Source organism: Zonotrichia albicollis, chromosome 4 (genome assembly GCF_047830755.1).
Source record: "Zonotrichia albicollis isolate bZonAlb1 chromosome 4, bZonAlb1.hap1, whole genome shotgun sequence".
Taxonomy (NCBI): domain Eukaryota; kingdom Metazoa; phylum Chordata; class Aves; order Passeriformes; family Passerellidae; genus Zonotrichia; species Zonotrichia albicollis.
Genome location: NC_133822.1, coordinates 26,061,330 through 26,082,022, shown reverse-complemented (window position 1 = coordinate 26,082,022; position 20,693 = coordinate 26,061,330). Strand labels below are relative to the sequence as shown.

The window sequence follows — 20,693 nt, the reverse complement described above, 5'->3', positions numbered from 1 at the left end:
GAAGCAGTGCAATCTGAAAGCCTTGAAATGGATGGGACATTCTAGTCCTGTTATTCTGTATCCAGTTATTATTTGACAGTAGAAGGGAAGATGATAATTAATCTGAGATCAAAAAAAATCAAAGGTGGTGAAGGACAAAACCCCAACAAATGCATCTCTAGTTACAGCTGAAACTGCTATGTGTGATGTTATTAATATTAGGAGGTGATATAAGCAGGAAATGTTTTAGAAACAGAACTTTGCGTGTGCCACTGGAAGCAAGTAGCGGCAGGTGCTGATGCCTGTCCTGGGAAGCTTGCATTTATTATATGCCTAAATCAACCCTCAGATGGTTTGAAGCTTCTTGTTGTTTGGCTGGTATTTGTGACATCTTCTTCTTCATCATAATAAATTTCTGAAAAGCATAGCTTTAGGTCTAAACTAGATATATGTATATAGAGAAGCCAGAATGGCTTGATGCTTGCTACCAGTCATACAAGTGGCTCTGCACCTCTGGTCCATGAACCCCTTCAAAGAATCAATTTAGGGCCAAATAAAGCCCCTGGTGATGAAAACACACAAAATTGCATAGGGAACAAGACATGTAGCCCACTTAAAACACTTAAGAGTGAAGCTTCCTTCTGACACTGGTAGGGTAAATTAAAGTATCTCAAGACTGAATATCCTTAATTTTAACAGATTTTTTTTAACCATCTTTGGTTAGTATTTATTGCAGTTCAGGGTAAACAAGGTAAATGACAAAAATCCAGTGTCCTGGATTTGTCAACTGCACCAGTTTATCAACTGAATGCAGGAAATCTTCTTCTGTGCTTTCATTTAAAATACAAAAGCCAGTGGGCATATTCTGTCTATTAAAAAAATGCAACTTCTTTACTCACATTAGGAGAAAGAGCCCAGATGGGACCCCAGGGAATTTTCACTTACAAAGCAGCATCATCACTGGACTCAATGGTTTTAAGTTAATCTTTAATAAAATTACAGCTCAGTAGCATCACCAGCAATTTCACAACAAACTGTGTACTTGTAAGTCTTTTAAAATTTCTGTCTTTTGATTTGGACACTGATATAAGAAAAATGCAGAGATCCTGAGGAGACTGAAAGAGTGTGTTTGCCAACAGAAACTAAACACTGATCAAAGGCCAATTAGATCAGCACAGAGTCTGGGTCATTCCTGGGTCTAATGCAGAAAAAGAGTGAGCAGAGAGCAGCCTTGGTATCCACATGGGTGTTATTATAGATATTGGCTTCCTCTGCAGCACAGCCCAGTCAGTGCTTTGTCAAACCCCTTGCACAGGGCAGCGGACATGGGTTTTGTGCAAGAGTTGAGGCCAGGCTGCCTCTGTGCTCTGTTCCTCTTTTTCTGTCCCAAGGGAAGGGGGGACTGTTTGGTGCTGTCTCACACACAGCCAGCATTTCCAAAGGAGGGCAGAGAACTTCTAGAAGTTCTGCCTGACAAAACCACCACCTCAAGCATCAGAAGCTGACCTTTGCCAACGTAAAGGATCAAGGAGATCCTGGGAATAAAACATGTTTCTAAAGCATGTAAGCATCTCTAGGCATTTCTGGCCTAAATATTTTACTCTTCTGGTCACAGTGGCCAATTAATAAGTGTTGGTTTGTCACCTCTAGTCTGGTTCTTACACTTCCCTGAGGGGAGAAAGAGTTATTTAAACCTCTTTGGTTAATCTAGAGAGGTGTGAGTGAGAACACTGAGTTTTACAGGCTTCCAGACCAAAGCAGGCAGGGCTCACACCAGCACAAAGGGCACGTTGGGGCTGGGCAGGCTCGCTCAGGGAGACTGAGTAAAAGCTGCCAGCTGGAACAAGCACCCTGCAGAGCTGCAGCACACTTAGCCCTTGGCCAAGAAAAGGCAGAGCAGGGCTTTGCATGGGTCACATTTTGCATGGAAAGAGGAAAGCTTATGAGACACTGAGGATGCTGGACATTCCCATGGGAGCTTTGGCTATTGCTGGCAAGACCCACAAGCTGACCCACACTGAAAAGCAGTGGAGACAGAGCCTGGGCTGGTCACTTGGAAGCCAGCCAGGTCAGAGCACAGTGAAAGCCAGGCATGGGTACATTGAGGATTCCACCCTTTCTTAAATATTAATATTCAAGTTGGAGCCTCTCCTGCCAGATTTTTTCCCAACAAACTCCAGGATCCCTGTGCCTGTCTCAGTTATCTCCCTTTTCCTGAGCCTCAGCCTCTGGGTCCTGGAGTCCTTCTCTGTAGCCAGTGGTGTTACAATCCCTGCACTTACTGGGGAGTTTCTGGTGGAGGAGCTGCCGTCCTGAAAGAGAAAACGATGAGGATTACAGAGCCAGGCATGCTCTTGTCATAGAAAAAACAGGAATAAATAACTCCATCCTTGCAGCTAAATGTGCATACATGGACTGAGGCACAACCTTCTTAGCATTAGGTTGGGCTGTTAATATTCTTTCACTTCCCAGAGGTAATTCCCAAGTTTAATAAGTTAATCATGATGGACTTACTTATGTTCTCACAGCCAGATGAGCCAGCTGCACACTCAGCAAACCATGAGAGCGAAAGAAAATATCTGCTTGGGCACACAGGGGTTCAGCCCCTCTGTGTGAGCCTAGGAGATAAGGGAGGACATTTTTTTAATTACTATTTTGTTTTTAGGACTGCCAAGCATACACCTTTCTTGATTTTGTAAGGAGAAACTGTCTAGGAATCACTGAAGGCATGTTGTGAGGACATAATATGTGAAGACATATTAATTAAAAAGATTTAAAGTGTTTCATGGTTAGTGCAGACACAAAGACACATGTGGTTATTAGTCACTAATTTTCACACATTGGTGTAAACCAATATTTAAGGGAGCCTGGCTGAAACTGTATCTTACTGCACAGCTCAGTTCTGGTGCTTTTTGGATAAACATTGTCATTAATTAATCCTTAAAGCTAAGAGAACCGAGATTATTCAGCCTGGAGAAGTTTTGGGGTGACCTCACTGTGGCCTTGCAGTGCCTGAAGGGAGCCCACAGGAAAGATGGAGAGAGACTCTTGACAAGGGCCTGGAGTGACAGGACAGGGGGGAATGGCTTCACATTGACAGAGAGCAGGTTTAGATTGGATATTGGGCAGAAATTCTTTCCTGTGAAGATGGTGAGTGTGAAAAACACCAATCACTTGTCCTTAAAATTTTTAAAAGTTTAATAGTAATAAAATGGTTAAAAAAATAGTAACACAATGAGAGTAATAACAGTTTGGACAAATTGAATTAGGACAATATGAGACAATAAAAACAAAGAGTTTTGGACGTCCACGTACCATTTTCTGGGCATCACATGCCTGAAAAAGGACACCCGTTAACAGAGGATTAACTCTTAAAAACAACAGCCTGTTGCATATTCATACACCTCATACATGATGCATAAATTCCATTCAAACACAGGATTCTCTCTGGCCATCATCAACTTCTGCCTCTGAATCCTAACAGCGCCTTTGAGGCAGGAAGAAGTTCGTTTCTTCTGATAAGAGAGCAATAAATTCTTTTTCTCTAAAAGATTTAGGTGTCCGGTGGCTGCTATCTCGCTGCGAGTCCTTTCTTTTAAAAATGTATCTTATATAGCATCGTTTCTATTTTTACATTTTTTATAACCTAAAAATGTATTTAACACAGTACTTAAGAGAATTAATACAGCGTTTCTTTCTAACACAACACATATAATATTCATTTTAATATTTGCGAAAAGCCAATCATAAACTACATGCATTTTTCACAGTGAGGCCGTGGCACAGGGTGCCCAGAGCAGCTGTGGCTGCCCCTGGATCCCTGGCAGTGCCCAAGGCCAGGCTGGATGGGGCTCTGAGCCAGCTGGGCTAGTGGCAGGTGTCCCTGCCCATGGCAGGGGTTGGAACTGGATGATCCGGACAATCCTTCCAACCCGCGGCAGTCTGTGATTACTTAGGCAGGTAACATAAGCGCAGGAGGGCGCTGGGGCGCGCTGCCCTCATACGGCTCCAGGACAGCCATGGCGGGGCGGAACCGGGCGTGACGTCATGGGCAGGGCAGGACGTGACATCGCGGGGCGGGACAGGCGCTGTTCATCGCGGTTCGTGACGTCACGAGAGAGGCGGGGCCCGCACTGTGTGTGTCGTCACGAGGCGGGGCGGGCCCGGCGTGGTTTATCGCGGAGCGGGGCGGTGCCCGCGGTGTGTCGGGGCAGCGATGGGGGCACAGCTCAGCGTGGTGAGTGCAGGGGGGCGGCCGGGAGCGGGGTCCCTTCCTGCGCAGCCCCGGCTCCGCCCGCGGCGCTCCGGGCGGGGCGGTGTCCCGGGGTGTCCCCGCTGTCCGGGGCCGCGCGGTGCCGGGAGCCCCGTGGTGCTGCGGAGGCTCCGGGGCCGTCCCGCGGCTGCCGCGCCCTGGGCTGTGTTGGCGCCTGTGCCAGGGCGTTTTGCCCTCCCAGCCCCGCGGCTGTCTGTTCTCGTTATTGTTCCTGTTGTTATTGTTGGGGGCTCTGAACGCTTGTGGTGTTTTCCCCGTCGGGATAATTTCAGACTGTAGGTCTCGTGTGGCTGTGAAGAAGAAATTCTTCCCTGTGAGCGTAGTGAGGCCCTGGCACCGATTGGTCGGAGTTGTGGCTGCCCCATCCCTGGCCGTGTCCAAGGCCAGCTTGGATGGGGCTCTGAGCAGCTCGGGATGGTGGAAGCTGTCCCTGCCCGTGCTGTGGGAACGAGATGATCCTTAAGGTCGCTTCTAGCACAAACCATCCCCGGTGCTGTCTGTGGGCAGCGGGTCTGCAGCGCTGTCAGCTCCGCACGCATCGCTTCCCTCTTTGCCCAGCTGCCCCTTACGGATCTTTGCTCCGCTGCTCAAACACACTGTTCTCCGGGTTTGTGAGAGGGCTGGGTGGAGCTGCATTCAGCATGTGCTCCTTTGGGTGCAGCTGCTCGTAAAGTGCATTGAACGGGGGGGGATGAGGCTAAAGCTGCACAAGTTAAGGAATCCCGTTATCCTCTCGTTGGTGTGTGAAACAGATGAGAGGAGTCTGTTAGCTGCCATTCCTTCAGAGCCAGGGTGTGTGAAGCCGAGGGTACAGCGTGTCTCATGCCCAAGCAGGGTTTGGTTTGTGTGTTTGCAGGGCAGGGCAGCCTGTGAGCCTGTGTGCTGGATTGTGCTGTGCTCACCACACCTGGCACTGCAATCTCCATGGCTTTTCTCTTTGTTATCACACAGAGCCCTTTTTCCATTAATAAAAATTCCTGCTCTGTTACTAATTCTGCCTTGTCTGTTTGCAAAGATTAGTGCAGCTGGAAATGATGAGTCACGAGGTCCCCATGTAGTGATTCCCAGGCCCTGTGGTCAGCCTGTTGCTCTCTGCTGCTGGAGACCTGATGCTGTGCAGTTATCTTCATCTTCATCTTGGTCTGCCCTGTGGTGAGAGTATGTAGGCCACTTTTAACCCAGAGAATGTTTTTCTTAGCAAGCATGGCTTTTTCTAAGCATTCAGCCTTCAGTTCTTCCCCTTTTTTCTGCCCACCTGGTGATAGATCTGAGTAAGGGACTAAAATAACTTTCTGAATTAGGGGGTGTGCTCTGTCTTTCCAGGCCAAATCCCATGAGACTTGCACTAATTGACCATGAATAACAAATTGCTTTCCACGAGGTTAGTGCTGTGTTAAAATTATTTCTCATTGCGTGACAACAGCAGCTCTATTTTTTGGTTCATTTGAGATAGCCACATTTGGAAATAAAGCTGGTTTAACTTATTAATGTCTCATTTGAAACACCTGCTGCAAAGTCAGCTTGCTATTGCCTCCAGACCTCACTCACCTGTTAATTTCTCATTAAGGAGTTTACTTGCTGCTCTGTCACCTTGAACAGCTTCCCTCCCTCTGCCCTTTTTTGTGGCTCAATACCAAAATTTCTTCCCAGAGCTGCCGTAATCTGATGGATCTATGAGAGTTAAGGAATAATTGTCCTGTAAACTTCAGCTTCTTCAGAAACAACCTTTATGGAGCTATTTCAATATTCCCAAATAAAAGTGAAAAGTGCAGTGTGTGTGGCATGGTGTCCCCTCAGGCTGTACACAGTGATGATACATTTTAAACCTGCACAGCAGCACTTTAGGAAAGAGAGAATTTATGCTGTCACACAGATTTATTATTAATAATGTAGGAAGTTTTTATAGCCTCCTGAGGGACTGCCACAGTTGCACAAATGCTATACTAAAATATTGTTCAGGTCACTTTAAAATAAAATGAAAGTGAAAGCTAAGCAGGCAGAACTTGGAGCTCATTTTTACCATTTTTGCTATAGTCAGGCTTTTCCTCTGTCGAAGTGTTCAATAATAAATTACTGAGTCAGAGAGGATTTTTATAAGTAGTTGTGCAGCTTATTCTCCTGCCCCAGTGTGAGGAGGGTGGTGTGGTATCAGAGAGCATAATCTGTTCCTGTCTTATAGGGCTTCAGAGGTGGGGAAAATGATGGTAAAGGCACACGAAGGGCTGTCCCTTGGCTGCGTCCTGCAGCGTAGCTGCTTTCCCAGGGAAGGGGAGCTGCTCTGCCTGCAGGGCTCTGTGGGGGTGGGAGTGCCAGTGCCTGCCCCCAGACTCTGAGCTGGAGGGTGTGTGCGTGGTGCCAGCACCCAGCAGCAGCGTGGTGTGGCTGCCAGAGAGAGAACGGGATGTGTGCCACGTGTGAGACCCCAAATTATGGGGTGGTCTATGCTACAGTGGCCCCTGTGTCCAGATGGTAGCAGCTGGGGAGCCTGGAGAGTGGGCACACTCTGCCAGCTGCTGGGGGATCCATGTCATACAGGTGTGTGTGTGGAATTCCCACTCGTGGACCTTCATCCCAGTCGCTGGGTTCGGGAACAGGATGAGCCTGTCAGGGCTGTTTCTGGGTGTCTGGCTGTGTTGATCAGTGTGGTCTGCCACAGGCTTAGGCTGGATATTAGGGAAAGGTTCTTCCCCCAAAGGGTGGTTGGGCACTGGAGCTCCCCTGGGAATTGTCACAGCCCCAAGCCCGGCAGAGCGCAAGGAACATTTGGACAGCGTTCTCAGGGATTGTTGGGGTGTCCTGTGTGGAATTGGACTGGATGATCCTGATGGGCCCCTCTCAACTCAGGATATTCTGTGTGTATTTGGACACGTGTGATACGTGTGTCTGTGTGCCTGCTGGAGATGGGGATTCAGCCTCCCTGTCAGGGCACCTGGGGGTATGGAGCTGTGACAGCCTCACTTTGTGTCCAGCTGCCAGCCCTGTGCTGGTGTGCAAGTGCCTCAACCCAGGAGTGATGCTAGGTCTTCATAAAGCAAATCTGTGGGTTTGGGATTTTTTTTTTAACTAATGCTTCCTCTTCCTGCTCAAATAAACGTTTTGGTGGTTAGAGTGCTATGGCATGGCACCCTGTTCCCTGTCACCCAAATAACTCATTCTGCACACGTGTCTGACACTGTTTCTGTGCTGCTGCAGTTGCGTCAGGTTGTGACATACCCAATATGGCTGATCTACACCACCTTCATGAGGCTCTTCAGGAATCCCCAGCCTGCCATTACCCTCAAGGACCCAGAAGTGAAGTATGCACTGAGGCTGATTGATAAGGAGGTAGGTGCATGTGCAGTGCTGAGCATGACCATGGGCGCTGTGAAATGCTTACAGCTTCTGAAGCCTTGGGTGATGTCCCAACAGGGTGGTGGATACTTTTGTCTTGAGGAAAGGACTTCTTTATAAAAGCCCTTTGTGTTGTGTAACTTGCAGTTCTGCAAGCAGCTTGTTTCCAAACAGCTTAGAGTGGGGAATGCTGCTTGGAAATGATCAGACTCACAGTGATGTGTGTCAGCAGAAATTCCCAAACTGTGCACCACTGACTGGGCTAAGGGACACAAGTCCTGCTGTCAGGCAGAGCAGGCAGCTTTTTCATGGTCAGTGGCGTTCAACAGCAGCTGCCAGAACTATGCTGGTTACTGTATCGATATACTGTAGTGTTTTCCAGGAAGAAAGGTGTTTAAGTCATGCAGTCCTGACAGTACCCAAGCTGTCTCAGCTTCTCTACTCTCTGTTAAAAGTAAAGCCTCCCAGTACAAAATTAAATGCTTGCTCAAGTGGGATACCAGAGGAAGGTCATGATGCTTTTGGGGGGATCTTGCCATCAGAAATTGGTAACTAAGCTTGTGGGAAGTGAGCCAAAGCCACCAAAGTTGAAAAGTCTAGGTTTCTATTGGATAAACACTATCAAAAGCATAAGAGAGATATCTTGGCTTCTCAGATGTAAAGTCACACCTGAGGAAATTTTTAGTGTTGTCTTTTTAAGGCTATGAGCTATTTAGAAATTTATTAGGAGACTTTGTACTGGAACAGAGCTTTGTTTGAGGTGCACTGGTGGCTTGGCTTTGACTGGTTCTGTCAAAGGAAACAAAAAAAAATACTGTCATTTTGAATCCTGGGTTTCTGGGAGCTGAGAGCTTCCCTGTGGCTTGGGCGGGGCTGCATTGCTGAATTTATCCCCCAGGTGTGCTGTAACCACACTGTTGTTATAGACTTCCTACTTCTCATGAGGTCAGGAAAAGCTGAAAGAATTGGGATTGTTCAGCCTCAGAAGAGAAGGCTTTGGGGTGATCTCACTGTGCCCCTCCAGTGCCTGAAGGGAGCCCACAGGAAAGATGGAGAGAGACTCTTGACAAGGGCCAGGAGTGACAGGACAAGGGGGAATGGCTTCACACTGACAGAGAGCAAGTTTAGGTTGGATATGAGGGAGAAATTCTTCCTGTGAGGGTGGTGAGGCCCTGGCACAGGGTGCCCAGAGCAGCTGTGGCTGCCCCTGGATCCCTGGCAGTGTCCAAGGCCAGGCTGGATGGGGCTCTGAGCAAGCTGGGCTAGTGGGAGGCATCCCTGCCCATTGCAGGGGGTGGAACTGGGTGATCTTTATTGTCCCTTCCACCCAAATCCTTCTGTGATTGTGTGATGTGTCCAAATTGAGTCTGCCACACCTGTCTCTTGAACAGAGAAATTAGGAGTCTTGAGGCTGCTTCCTAGTGCATAGCATAGGAAAAATCTTTTATAATATAGTTAGGTGTGCTAATTTAGTTCATCCCTTAAAAAAGCAAACAACTTGAGTTTGGCTGGTTGTTTTTATAATGGTGTGCATAATTAATTTGTTGCCTTTCAGTGGCTTCTGCAAAGCACCAGCCTGCAAAAACTGTTCTTCAACTTTGCATTTGGCAAGGGTGGAAAACTCCTTGGCACTGCAGCTTGAGACAGAAGTGTGTGGCCAAGGGCTTCCAGGTGCTCAGGACAGTGCCAAAGGGGAGTGACCTTGTGCTGGAAGTGGATCCTGATCCAAGGCTGTCTGTAATCCAGCCTTGATGACACCTTGCAGGGTGACAGGCTCAGTGTCCTGGTTGTGTGACAGAGAGAGGCACAGACCTCTTGGTGTTGGGGATTCCCTGAACCTCCTAGTTTCTCACAATTGCCTCACCAAAATACCTGTGTTATTCACCTTCAGCTAAACTCTCTCGACTTTATGTGGTGAGGTGATCAAGTGGGAATTCAGAGCTTTGTTCTTTCTGCATACTGTTAAAGACAGCATAATAAAAATGCAGCATTATTGGCAAAAGCCAGTGATTTCCATACAGTGCTGAAATTTCCATACAGAAACAGCAGCAGTGTGAAGTCCACATTAGTTGTCGTTCTAAAGGAATTTTCAGTGGCAGTTACTGCTCCTGAATTGACATAAGTACAGAGAAGCCCTTTGGAGACTGCCAATCCATTCCCTTCTTCCTTCAGGATTTGCCTTAAAATGAGGTACTGTGAGGAAAATTTCATCAGTCTGACCATAGCAAGGGAAGATGAGTCAAACTGTGAGGAACAAATTTGTCTCTATTGGTTACTTCAAAAACAGTTAGGCAAACAAAATAAGGGTTATAAAATCCTTAAAAACAGAAAGTCACTGGATGAGGCATTAAGCTGTATGGTGTTTCTTTCTGTCTTTTTCATTTTTTGCTGTGTTTTCCATTCCTATGAATATGACCTGATTTTTGAAACATAAAATTTACATAATATATGAAATAGTGTTCAGATACTTATTGCCAAAATTTTATTAAAGGTGTGACTTTCCTAGTAAAAATTAGAATAATTATCCCAGCAGGACTGGATATATTGTCATAATTTTGTTCATATCTAAACACAGTGCTCTTTTCAATTTTATTTACAGATTAATTCAATTTTTACAGGGAAAATACTTCAAGGACCTTACCATAGCAAAAGGAATCAGGTTGCTACTTCCATTGAAATGGTTAATTCATCTGAATTTGAGAGATGAAAATCAGAATACTTTGGCCTTGAACTCCTGCATATTTAAACTTGAAATGAGAATTGAAGAGCTAATTAATTTATATCTTGTGACCTTCTCACAGAAGGAAGTGTAAATGTCCATAATATTTGGAAAATTATCATTAAGTGTTAATCTGCACACAGGTATTGTTAAGTGTCATTAATTCTTAATCCTGCAGGATGCCAGACTTGTCTTGTTTTAGAAGTGAAATCACAAACATTAAATCCCAACAGCAGAGCTGACTGTTCTGATTTTCCTTTTTCAGGAAGTTAGTCATGACACAAGGAGATTTCGATTTGCCCTCCCTTCCATGGAGCACGTTCTGGGTCTCCCTCTAGGTATGTTCCCTATGATTAATCCAAGTGTTGATGGCATTAATTACACTAGAAGAGATTTTGTGGGGTTTTTTTCCCTATCTTTTGTATTTGGAATACTGCTCATGTGTCTGTTACTGGGAGCTCTGCAAGATTATCCTCATGCTGTGAGTAATCTCAAGTGCAGAGTATGTGAGTGGACATCCAGCTTGTTTCTGTGGAGAGTGGAGGAGCAAACACAGGTCTTCACTTGTACTTTTCCAGCCTCAGCTTTCCAGCATGTGTTATTCCTGTGGGGCTGAATCCCTGCAGTCCCCTTCCATGCCCTGGGGCACCACTCTCATCCACTTCTCCTCTAACACATGCGGTTTACCAGATCATCTACTCACTTCTGAATTTCATGGAAGGTTTGAATCACCCAGGGGTGGCTGTTTCCAAAGGCCCTGCCACGTGGTGTGGTGCCTTCCATAACAGCTTAGTGCTATTGTTTCCTCCTGCTTGTATAAAGAGCTTTTAATTGTGGCTTGTGTTTAATAGGACTTCTGCTTTAACAAGCTGCTGCAGTGATCCATGGCTCCTGAGCTTTGTGGTTGTTGTCAGCACCTTTTCCAGGTGTTAAGCTCCATCTTCTTTGGGGTGTTAAAAAATCTCTTGATCTTTTTAATAGCCGTGAAAGCAAAGCTCCTTTCCCTGGCTTGTCCAAAATGATCATTGAGGAATTGTTTGCAGGGTAAGGCTTGGGAAGCAGAGAGAGCTGAAAGCTGCGGGAGATGGAAAAGCAGCTGGGAGCAGCAGAGCAGTTGGGTGGCAGATGCTGTTTGGTCCAGCACCAGCTTTTGCCTTTTATCACCAAAACCACTGAAAGCTTCATTCTGAGGGAGGGGTTGTATGTGGCCCCATGCAGAGGCTGCCAGCTTATGTCCTGTCAGGGTGGGGTGAAGCTCTGACAGGTGAGGGCATAAGGCACGTGTTCTCTCTGGGAGGGGCACCTTTTCTGCTCTGTAGCAGTTCTTGTGAGGTGTGCCCCAGCAGCAGCAGCTCCTGACAGTCTGCAGGGGCCAGCAGGGCTCTGTGGCCTGCAGCCTCTTCTGCCCTAGAGAAGGAACAGGAGCTCCCCGCTGCAGCTCCCTCCAGGTGTGCCCTAGCAGGATGTCTGTAGGCTCTGCTGGGAGGGTTACTGGAATATGATGTCCCTGTACAGCTCCAGGTGAGTGATGGTTGCTCATTCCTCAAGTCACCAGGTAGCACACCTTCCCTCACCTAGCACTTTGTAATCCTTCTGAAGTAAGGAATTAAGCATGCCTGAAGGGTCAGCTGCTTCTGAAGGTAGTGTAATATGGTCGTTATGATCATTTGCAAACCAGTTCCTGGTAAAATCCCCTCTGTTGTCTTCCCATAACAGGCAGAGGAGCTGTGCCATCATTGGAGATGCTTTGTTCTGTTGACCTAATGGTGAAAAAAACCCCAAAATTCAAAACCTCTCCTTCCCCTCCTGGGTAACCTTCACTTAGGTGCCTTTAGAATAATGAAAATTTATGGGAAAACCTTCCATAGAAGTTAGTTATTTTCTTGCTTTTTTCAGAAAAAAAAATATGAGAAGACATTGAGAAAAGAAACTGTTGTAGAGAGCTCAGAGGATGTGTGACAGATGGAAACGTGGTTGCTGCATTCACATGTTAAGCTGGAGGAATAGCAGGGTTAGAAAAGTGCTTTGTGTCTGGGCAGCCTCAGCAAAGGCAGCTGGAGAGCTCCTGTGAGGGATCTGTGGTCAAAGCAAGAACAGTTACAAACTCAACTTTAACTAAACTTTACAGCTAATACATTGATATAGATGTGTGAACGGCATTTGGCAGTTCTCCCCTCCTGGGTCCCTTTTATTTGCCTGTGCAGGGGGGACAAATCCCATCTTTTGAAAGATCTCAGGTACAGTTCAGGCTTTGGTAAATGTAAATGCATGAAGTTATGACTGACACACAGAATGAGCAATGGAGTTGTCTGTCCTTCCAGATAGATCTGTGCATGGCTAACAACTCTGGCAAGGGGTGGCAGTGTCAGGAAAATAGGAAAGGAAGAAATGATCCCCCAAAATAAGGTAGTTAGAGCTTAGAGGCTGCATTTCAGCACATCCACTGAACGAAAAATCTTGTGAAAGAAAATTAGGTTTTGGGTTTTTTTCCCTGCAATAGGGCAGCACATCTACCTGTCTGCACGGATTGATGGAGCTCTGGTTGTCAGACCTTACACTCCAGTTTCCAGTGATGATGACAAGGGCTTTGTGGATCTTGTTGTCAAGGTGAGATGTCATACTCTGTTCCCAGGCTGGGCAACTTCTGAACCTCCTTTACAGTGCCTTTATGTGAAGTTTGGTGTGCTGGTTCTCTTCAGGAATGTGCCAATACCTAAAAGTCCACATGGCATTCTGCAGGCACTTCTTTAGTCAGCGTGTCTCATGAGATGCTACATCATTTGCACCCTCTGTGTAGACCTGCAGATGTTCATATGCTTTTTAATCCTTCTGGAATAAGGAATTAACCTTGCCTGAATGGGCAGCTGCTCTGAAGCTAATGGAACTTGGTCATTATGATCACTGAGAGTGATGATCATTATCATTACCGATCCTGGCAGTGGGAATGATTGATTTAATTGGTAAGAATGTGATTTTTTTAACTCTTGTGATAATACACTTTTGTTTTTCCTCTTGGTAGCTTGACTACCTGTCATTTAAAGCTGTTAGGAATTTAAAATATTAATATCTGTGCAGGATTTTTTCTTTGAGTTTTGGTCTTAGGAATCAGTGTTTTGAGTTTTTTCTATATTTTTCTAGCCCCTTTTAAAATTGGGTGTAAATTGTGTCGATTTTAATCAATATTTTCTGTGTTGCAGAACTACAGTGGAAAAATCACTGGTCTCTGTCCAAAAATTGGGGGAGAAGTGGCATTTTGATCTTTTGTCAGTCAGACATTGCATTTCTTTATGGAGTAACTGTGTTCTTTGCATGAGGAGTATTTGTACATACAAATTTGAAGGGCAAATACTCTTCTCTGAGCTGTGAGACTGAATTGCTTTGTTACTGTTTTTGACAGGTCTACTTCAGAGGTGTCCATCCCAAGTTTCCTGATGGGGGGAAGATGTCTCAATACTTGGACAGCCTGAAAATAGGGGACACCATTGACTTCAGAGGACCAAGTGGCCTCCTTGTGTACAAAGGAAAAGGCAAGGCTGGTTTGGAATATAGAATTTACCCAGAGTAAACAGTACAGGAAAAATGTCTTATTACTATAGAAGTGCTTTTTATTGATGCTGTTCTCAAGTAAGGGATGGGTTTTTTCCATGCTTATATAGGCATAGTTTATACACTGACAAAAACACTGGGTACTTGCACTGTCTACTGCTAACTTCCCAAGTAAAAATGAACTTTGAGTAGGCATTGCTTTTATGTCAGTGTAAAATATCTTCTGTTAGTATAATGCAGTCACTAATGTGTCACAAAAACCTTCTGGTAGTTTTGTGTGAAGCAGAACTCTGACACGTGGTTTTCCAGAGCTTTGTATGTAGCATTCATGTTATTCTGGATGAAGAGAGCTGTGAATACAGCCCAACACTTTGGGAAGCTTCAGACTCTGTGTTTGGCTCAAAAAGAGAAAAATTTAAAAAAAAAAAAACCCATGGTACATATTTTATGTTTTTCTTTAAAATAATCTGCTCAGGGAAAATAAACTCTCTGAGCAGATCAATTCCTTTGTGTAGAGCTGTTTCCAGAATCTGGGCCTGTGAATGTCACTGGGGGTGTGGGATGGGAGCAAATTGAAATACAGGTGGTGTGTATGTAGGCTGTGATCAGGGATAAGTCATAACCACTGTCAGTGTCTGATGGTACCACCTCATGTCCTAAAACCACCTGTCAGGGTTGCTCTAATTCAGGACATCCTCACCTTTTCCCTTCTCTGGGAGGGAAGGGTGGCAGGGCTGAAATGAAGTCAATTGAGCAGAATGTGCTGGAAAGGGGTAACGGGAGGTGTTTCCTCCTTGCCTCAGTGTTTTCCATCTCTTTCTCTCTTCAGGCAAGTTTGCTATTCGGCCAGAAAAGAAAGCTGAACCAGTTACCAAGACAGTGAAGTACGTGGGGATGATTGCAGGGGGCACTGGTAGGTACCTGTAAGGATTCATCTGTGGTTTCTGACAGCTGCTAGATGCATTTCCTTACATCTTCCCACTTGTCCCTTCTTTTACTCCCCATCCTCACATCACTGACCTGCCTCTGTCCCCCAGGGATAACACCTATGCTGCAGATCATTCGAGCAATCATAAAGGACAAAGATGACCCCACCATTTGCCAGCTGCTGTTTGCTAATCAGGTAATTCTGTCCTTTTTTTCTGTTTGTGGTGTTTTACTTACCTAGCAGGACTCCACTCAGCAAATGAAATCATAGAGATACAAACCCTGAGGGGAGAAGTGAACTGAAGTGTTGGAAACCTCCCATATAAAAGTACAGTGATAAATTGAGGGTTTAGCATTACTACAGAAAGGATTGCTAATGTTTGCCTTCCTGTGACTCATTGCTCTGTTTCTAATCCAGTTTATGAATGTTAAAGCCCTGCATTCCTTTGTGCAAGTTGTTAATGTTTTGGGCAGACTTTCAGAGCTGTCTCTCTCAGTGGAAACATGAAAGGGGTGGATATTTGTCTCGTCCAGCAATTTCAACTCTCCAGCTTTGCAGCAGTCTTTGTCTGTGGAATCTTTCTGTCTGAGGTCATCTTGGGTGAGGCTAAAACTAACTGTGGTCTCCAGCAGCTCCCTCAGTTACAGAGCTATGATTCTTCTTGGCTGTCTGCTTTTATTTCCAGCCCTTGTGTCAGTTTTTCACTGCTTCTCCTGCTCCTTGAGGTGTGGTATCTTGCAAGCTGGCCAGAGGGAAACTCTCATCCATGGAATCCTTACAAAAGAGTTTTCTTGGAAAAGCCAAGTGTTGGTGTGCTGCTGGGCAGTACCCCTTCTGGGCCTGATGTTCTTCTGCTGTGACTCTTTCTGCTTTTTAATTTTTCTCTCTAATTAATATTTGTGTTTGCATTGAGTCCTTATTTGCTGTGAGCTTCACTTCATGCTTGTGGTTTTTAGCTTCTTTAGGCTCTCCTCTATTTTTCTTCTCATATTCAGTGTGTGCTCATTCATTTGTGCCATTTTTATGCTACGAGAAAGATGGAGAGGGACTCTTGACAAGGGCCTGGAGTAACAAGACAGGGGGCAATGGCTTCACACTGACAGAGAGCAGGTTTAGATTGGATATGAGGAAGAAATTCTTCCTGTGAGGGTGGTGAGGCCCTGGCACAGGGTGCCCAGAGCAGCTGTGGCTGTCCCTGGATCCCTGGCAGTGTCCAAGGTCAGGCTGGATGGGGCTCTGAGCATCCTAAGGGGTGGAGCTGGATGGGCTTTAAGGTCTCTTCCAGCCCAGGCAGTTCTGTGATAGCTGAGTTGTAGCCTGAGGTGGTTCTGCCCAGGAGCTACAATCCAAGTGCTGAGATTCCCTGTTCTGAGGAGCCCTGCCAGTGCTCTCTGCTGCTGGCTGGAGCCCTTGGATTTGGCAAAAAGTGCAGTGGTATCAGGGCAGGAGGGCGAGGATTTGCTGGGAATGATTCAGAATGGCTAACACAGGGCTGGAGCTGCTTTAGTAGCATGGGAAGCCCAGTGCAGCTGGGAGGGAGAGCGTGGGAAACAGTTCCCTCCCTGTTACCTATGGAAACATCAGTCCCTGGTTTTAAAGAGTCCTTGCACCCAGTAACTCCACAAATAGGAAGCAGTTATTTTTAAAAATATTTTAAAGTGTTTAAAACAATGTACATGGGCTCCTAGTGTGCTTCTGGCTGGCACACTTTGAGTTGGCCAGAGCCAGTAGGAGTTTTTCTGGAGCACCCACAGCTGCAGATCCAGGAATAGCACCTTCTCTGGAATAGCTGGTGCACATTCCTCCTTATGCCCACAGTTATGGACTTAGTGGTGACCTCTGTGCCAAATTACTATGGCTGCAGGGGATTGCAGCACTTTCAGTCCCTGCCCTTTTCCTTCCTGCCCAGACTGCAGCTGCTCTGAGGGAAATAAGGCTTTCCTTTGGCCTTCAGTGATGCTGCATCAGGGAGGAGCCAAACTTGATACCCTGAGTAATGTTTATTGTTCCAACCAGAACTTGATACCCTTTTGGTTGTTCATTCCACATGCTTTTTGAAAGCCAAGCAGTCTCCATATGGCAATGCTGAATATACTTGAATTGATGAAGGTGAAAAAACTGGCATTTCCCTGTCTGAATGGCAGAGTATGAAGGGGTAGGGATATATTTCTGTGCAGCCATGATTAGTTTTATGATGTGATAGTGCTAAAAGGGGCTTTATTTTTCTGATTCCCTGATTAAGTGATGGTTCTGCTTTGTTTTATTTTTAGAGGGAAGGCATTGCATGGTCAGGATTTGGAAAGTTATGAGCCTTCTATTAGCTCTGCCACAGGCTAGGCATGGGAATAACTTGGGTTTGGCCTCTTCAGCCTTTGAAATGGAGTTGAACCATCTCTTCCATCTGTCAGGGCTGTGCAGTAGCTGCTGCTGTGTGGCCATATGAGGGCTGCACTCACATGCAGGGTGTGATCACTGTTTCTCTGTCCTGCAGACTGAGAAGGATATCCTGTTACGTTCCGAGCTCGATGAGATCCAGGCGCAGAATCCCGCGCGCTTCAAGTGCTGGTACACGCTGGACACGGCGCCTGAAAGTAAGACCTGGAGTGCCACTGCTTGTGAGACTGAGGGGCCTCAGTGTGCTTTACAGGAGACCTGCTGTGCCATGGGTTTATTTCTGAGCTCCATTATTCATTTCTTAGTGCATTCATTGCTTAGTGAATGTCTGAGCAGCCTCATTCTCCACACAGGGATGCACACAGGCTCCAAGTGTTTCCAAAGCTCTCCTCAGGCCAGTGGCAGTGCAGTGTTCCTCCCTCCTCTGCTACGCCTGCAGATTTACCATTGTCTCCTGTAGAGGGTGACCTTCTTTTCTCCTTCCCTACAGGCATAAATACAATGTGTTATCCTTGTGTTTGGAGCCTGCTCTGAGGCAGCTGCAGTGCCAGAGGCAGTGTGGAGCTCATGGGCACAGATCCCTGCCTAAGCTTGCTGAACAAGCTTGAGGAAGAGAAGGCTAAACAGTGTCATTCCTTGTGGCTTTCCTTCCTTACCATTCCTTGTTATGCCCACCCACATCAAATTGACACTCGTATTCAGTGGGAGTTTGGGGCAGAGAAGGAAAAGCCATATCTACCTCCTCTTCCTTGTGACCAAGAGTACACCTCTGGTATGTTGAGGGAAGGCTCTGTTTCTGTTGTGTCACCACTGTAATCAGTGTTCTCCTGCAATTTCTGATTGCCCTTTCTTCTTTGGGGAAATCATGAACTGATCTTACCAGCTGGGATAAGAGTTCCTCCTTGGACCTCCTCAAGACTGTTCTGCAGACTTTCATATGTGTGTCATATATGAAGCCTGACCAAAACTGGGATAAAAAAGTGTGTCAGTCTTATGGTGCCCAAAAGTTTGGGGCAGCAGCAGCACAGGTTTGTTCTGTATCCTGGGCTGGGGATGTGATGGTTAACCTGAATCCCAGTAAAACTGTCTCTCACTGCAAGTGTTCCAACTGGGAACAACTTCATCAGCAGGATTTCTCCTTTCTAAAGTGATTTGTATTTCTCTTTTCTTCCTTTTTACCTCATTCCCCTTCCCCTACTTTCATTTTCTTTTAACAGATTGGGATTACAGCCAAGGATTTGTGAACCAAGAGATGATCAGAGACCACCTGCCCCCACCTCAGAATGATGTTCTGATCCTCATGTGTGGACCTCCTCCGATGATCCAGTATGCCTGCATTCCCAACCTGGACAAACTGGGCTATGCCAAGGACATGAGGTTCTCCTTCTAAACATGAGTGTTATTCAGGGATCTTGTGTAGAAGGGAAGGAAAAAGAAAAAAAAAATTAATGGGGAACAGGACAAAGTTACAGAGGTGGCTGATGCACAGTGCTGGGAAAATACATTTACATTAAAAATGCTTCATATTTTGAAGTGCTTCATATTTTGAAATGCTTACTCTCTGGCAAGTAAGACACATAACTGTGCTAAACCTGTGTGTGGAGAGGTGATGATGCCTCGTGCTCTGTGTTGTGTGCTCCATGTCCAGGGAGGACAGTGCAGCTGCTCAGGGCAGCACACACTCACTTGTGCTTTTTCTTAGTGCTGTAATAAAGTGGCAGTAATATCCTACTTCCTAACACTGTGCATACCCAGGATTTTATTCAGTGTGAACTATGAAAGCAATGACAAGTGTTGGATTATTCACCTTGCTTATGCCAAATTGTAATCCTTACAGAGCTCTGAGGGCCAGGAGTGTTTGCCTTGTACTCATAACCTTTGCAACATCAGTTTAAAGATGCTTGTTGAGTTGAAGGATGCCAATGAACATTTATGGCTGAAGGTGTTGCAGCTGCCTCATAATCAAAACAGAGAGGTAGGCAGTGATAAAAAATTGGTTTCCTTTGTATTTTGGAATAGACTTTCTGAAGTGCAAACACTTTTCCATCTGGTCACAGTTCTCATCCCTGGGCAATGAAAGAAACTACAGAAGGTGGCTTTGGGTACTGTTCCAAAAGTACCTTGAATTTTTTGCTTGATAATGTGTGGGATACTGAAAAAAATTATTAATTTTGTATTTACTCCTAAGTACCGGGCAATGGCATAGGAGTACAAAAGCAGTTCTTCTGCATGCCCTGTGCAGTGAAAGAAAATGCTGGGTGGAAACTGGATGAGATTTCCTCGTTAATTGTTTCCCAGAGGTGGGTTTGGGCTGAAGGGAGCCCAGCTTTCATTGCCAGGGGTTTGGGCAGGCAGCCCTGCTCTGGGTGCAGTAGCACCCGATTGCCTCCGTGTCTCAATCAGGCAAAGCTCCCCAGGGTTTGCTTGGGAAGGATGCATGGGAACAGCCTTAAATCACCAAACTGACAGCAAATTCAAGTGTCTCACTGAGTCTAAAACTGTTTCCTAGAAGCTGTTTACTACAGCTTCAATTCTTATTTTTTAATATCCTTTTTTTACAGCAGCCTTTTACCTAGTTTTTAGGACACTGCAGGCATCTTGTGTGCCCAGCCTTCTGCTTCTGACCAGCAGAGATGCTGCTGAGGTTAGAGGTGTCCTGCATGGAGTCTAGGGAACTGAAAACCTTGTTCTGGTGATGACATCAGAGTGACTGGAAGGGTGTTTAGTCATGTGTGAAGTACTGTGGGTGCTGAGGTAGCTACAGGTGTCAATGTACAATAGCAATTTTTTAAAGGCTGGGTAGGGATTCGAGGTTATAGCTCACTGTGTTTTCTTTTGTGCCACTACAATTGGTGGGTACTGTGTATTTAAAAAGTTCACTTTTCAGCAAGAATTAAAAAGCAAAGATATTACAGTTAATTTAAGGAACCTCAACTAGATAATACTGTTATTAATTTTATTAATTTGACATTTGCCTCAAGTCTTGAATTTTTTGATGTGTGTTTCTGAAACTTGTTCTTTAATACTATGCTCCAAAGTTGAAATACTACTCAATTTTTCAAGTTTTAGTCCCTTTCTTGGAAGGCAAAAAGCAGAAATATGAGAGAAGTGGTCTTGCTGCTGGTCTGTATCACTGTGGGATATGCATAGATTTTTTTTCTTTATTGTATTTGCCAAGGTCATTCTCATCCTTTTTTATCCTGAATAAAGTTTTGAAAAGCTGAGTTTCATGAGAACTGGTTCATATTTTGATTATTCTTAACTTGGAGTTTCCCTTGGCACTGAAATCAGTGGGTAAATCTAACATGTCCTTGAAGGGCCCTAAGATCCAAGATGGCCAGCACCAGTTCCCTCAGGATCTTTCATTTAAAAACTTCAGGTTTAATTTGCCAGACTTAAAGTTTTGGCTATTTCATGATCAAAACAACAAGAAATCTGTGAAACTTAACTGAAGCTGGCTAAAAGTGGTCCCTGCTGATGACTAATTGATACAACTCATTAAAAAGGAGGTAGGATAATAAAGT

The 20,693-nt window shown here is 45.4% G+C and overlaps 1 protein-coding gene across 1 annotated transcript; it reads left to right on the top strand.

The window, feature by feature from the left end:
- Positions 1 to 4,054: 4,054 nt before the first annotated feature.
- On the top strand, positions 4,055 to 20,393 carry LOC102064980 (NADH-cytochrome b5 reductase 3). Its single transcript, XM_074539195.1, has 9 exons — positions 4,055 to 4,216; positions 7,445 to 7,576; positions 10,567 to 10,639; positions 12,802 to 12,908; positions 13,699 to 13,833; positions 14,682 to 14,760; positions 14,885 to 14,970; positions 17,267 to 17,366; positions 18,387 to 20,393. Exons 1-9 carry the CDS (start codon positions 4,196 to 4,198, stop codon positions 18,557 to 18,559), a joined length of 906 nt encoding a protein of 301 aa, XP_074395296.1. The 5' UTR covers positions 4,055 to 4,195; the 3' UTR covers positions 18,560 to 20,393.
- The last annotated feature ends 300 nt before the right edge of the window (positions 20,394 to 20,693 follow it).